Below are 2,706 nucleotides of genomic sequence, written 5' to 3'. Positions count from 1 at the left end.
CTCCAGTCTGGGTGACAGAGTGAGACGCCAACTCAAAAAAAAAAAAAAATCCATCTTGATGGAGTTTCCCATTTTCTATCCCAGGCGTGTCTTGACAGAAACCCAGAAGCTTTCCAACCAAAAATTGGCAAGGGAAAGCTGGGAGATGTGAAGCCTCGACACAACAAAGGTTGTAATTGCAAACGCTCCGGCTGCCTGAAGAATTACTGTGAGTGCTTTGAGGTTAGTAACCAAGTTCCCAGCATTAGTCAAAACAAAGCAAAGCAAATGAAAACCAGGTAAATATTTTGGCCTAGGTAACTTGTGTGGTTAAAAAATTGTAAAAAAGAAAAAATATTGTAATGTAACTTAAAAAGAGAAATATTGGCTGGGCATGGTGGCTCACCTCTATAATCCCAGTAGTTTGGGAGGCTGAGATGAGAGGATTGTCTGAGCCCATAGGTTCGAGACCAGCCTGGACTACTTGGCAAGACCTCATCTCTATAATAAATCAAAAAATTAGCTGCGTATGGTGGTGCATGCCTGTAGTTCTGGCTACCTGGAAGGCTGAGGCGGAAGGATCGCCGGAGCCCAGCAGGTCGAGGCTGCGGTGGCCGGGAGTGGCCACTGCACTCCAGTCTGGGCAACAGAGTGAGACTCCAACTCAAAAAAAAAAAAGAAATATCATCACTTCTCTTCCTCCCAGGTTTCTGAAAGGGCATTCGTAGTAATCTGAATTAATTTCTCTAGTGTCAGCTGAGCGTTATGAATTGAGTAAATGATGGAGGGTTCCTTTTGGGGCACGCTTTCTCCCCAAGCCTGTCCCTGAGCCCAGTGAGGGTACCCGCTGAGGGCTCTGCTCTCTGCAGCTACTCACCATGTGGGTAGCCCCCCAGTGTGGAGGTTCGCGGGATGGGCGTGGGCGTACCTCTTCCTCGTGGGCAGAGCCAGGATGCTCTCCACAGGGCCCTGGGGACCATCGGTGTTCGAGACTCAGTCTGCTCCAGGTCCCCATGGCGCCTGTCTCCAGATGTCCACTTGCCTGCTGCTGTGACAGGATAGCTCTTCTGGCCCACAGCCTGCCAGAGACCAGATCTGCCAGTTGCCTGAACCAATGGAGAGACACTGACAAAACGAGGTGGAGACTGGGTCTCGGACGGAAGCTTTTCCTTTTTCTCGAAGTCATAATGACAAAGGAGGGAGCCACTTTCCCCTTTAGTTTGTCCCTCTGGCACCCCAGTTTCTATCTCTGTTCTTTGTGTCAGAAGAAAGAAAGAAAAAGGGAGGGAACCCTCAGGCTCTATCAGTAAAGCAGTCAAGCAAACCTTCAGGAAAAGCCTCTCTTTGCTTGAAGCCTTTGGAGATACGTGGGATTTTACTTTTAGGGTGGCTCAAGCCTGTAATCCCAGCACTTTGGGAGGCCGCGGTGAGGGGATTACCTGAGCCCTGGGGTTCGAGATCAGCCCAGGCAACTTGGGGAGACCTCGTGTCAAAAAAAAAGGTGTCATGGACGGTCAGGCTTGAGAAAAGTCCTCATGATTCTGGAGACACCGGGTGAAAGATCCGACAAGCAGACCTGGAAATCCCCAGCCAGGATTTTGAAAATACAGTCAAAAACATCTCAGAGATGAGGACTTCAAAGTGAGTGGAGTCCCCCCCCGGGGAGCCACTTCCAAACGTGTCCACAGCGTCTCTTCTCTGCTCGGCAACGCGCCTTCACTCGCGGCCACGAGATGCAGTTCAAGGCCGAGCCCACGCCAGCACAACCCATGTGACATGCAGGCCAAGAGGAAGGAGGTGGCACTGTCCCTGTGGCCTCTAGTGTTAGCATAGACTAGAAGCCCTGAAAAGCTTCCTGCTTCAAACCCCCCGGAGGTACAGAAAACACAGCGGCCGCCCGCGGAGGTGCTCTGGGCTGGCAAGAACGGAGGGAGATCCCTGGAGGCTAGTGGAAGGGGGACACCGAGGACCGAGTGGCGGCCAGCGTCGGCTTTCGGACTGCCCCTGGAGCTGCCGAGCAAGGGTCTGGGCCAGCGGCTCGCTGCACAGACCGGAAGCGGAAGCCCCCCACGAGGAGGTGGGGTCTCCCTGAGCACGCCCAGCCCAGACCTGCTCGCTGCACAGTCTGTTGGAGAAGGAGAGCGCCTCCTAACACTCGCCGAGGCAGGCTTCATTCAGAATGAGAGGCCAAGGATGTGGCTGGCGGTTTCCCGTGGAAAAGGGAAGGTGGCGCCCCCTCTCTGCGTGGGACCCTCCCCTGCGCCCCTACTTTGGCTGTCCGCAGGACCACTGTGTCCCCATGAGAGCAGCGTGGGGGAGCGGACCTGGCTCTTCACATGGTGTCGTTGACACCTGTCGGGTCCTGCTTTTCTTAACATGAAAATTGCTCCCAGCTGGGTATGGTGGCTCACACCTGTCATCCCAGCACATGGGGAGGCCGAGTGAGGGGATTGCCTGAGCCCGCAGGTTCGAGACCCGCCCAGGCACCTTGGCGAGACCTCATCTGTACAATAAATCAAAAAATCAGCTGGGCACAGTGGCGTGTGCCTGTGGTTCCAACTACTTGGAAGGTTGAGGTGAAAGAATCCCCCCGAGCCCAACAGGTCGAGGCTGCGGTAGCTGGGAGTGGCCACTGCACTCCAGTCTGTGCGACAGTGAGACTCCAACTCAAAAACATAATAATAATAATAATTGCTCCCTCTCTCCTCCCCCTTCTCCCTCCCCCTT

The 2,706-nt window shown here is 54.0% G+C and overlaps 1 protein-coding gene across 1 annotated transcript in view; it reads left to right on the top strand.

The window, feature by feature from the left end:
• TESMIN (testis expressed metallothionein like protein) overlaps positions 1 to 2,706 on the top strand; it is a gene marked incomplete at its 5' end in the record, with an annotated part of 47,490 nt that overhangs the window by 41,801 nt on the left and 2,983 nt on the right. Inside the window, one exon of the mRNA XM_021708129.1 lies at positions 85 to 222. Coding sequence (XP_021563804.1) covers positions 85 to 222 — 138 coding nt within the window. The remainder of the gene's footprint in view (positions 1 to 84; positions 223 to 2,706) is intronic.

The sequence above is a fragment of the Carlito syrichta genome, unplaced genomic scaffold (assembly GCF_000164805.1).
Source record: "Carlito syrichta isolate Samal-C Ts95f unplaced genomic scaffold, Tarsius_syrichta-2.0.1 Scaffold130751, whole genome shotgun sequence".
Taxonomy (NCBI): Eukaryota; Metazoa; Chordata; class Mammalia; order Primates; family Tarsiidae; genus Carlito; species Carlito syrichta.
This window is presented reverse-complemented; position numbering and strand designations above follow the sequence as displayed.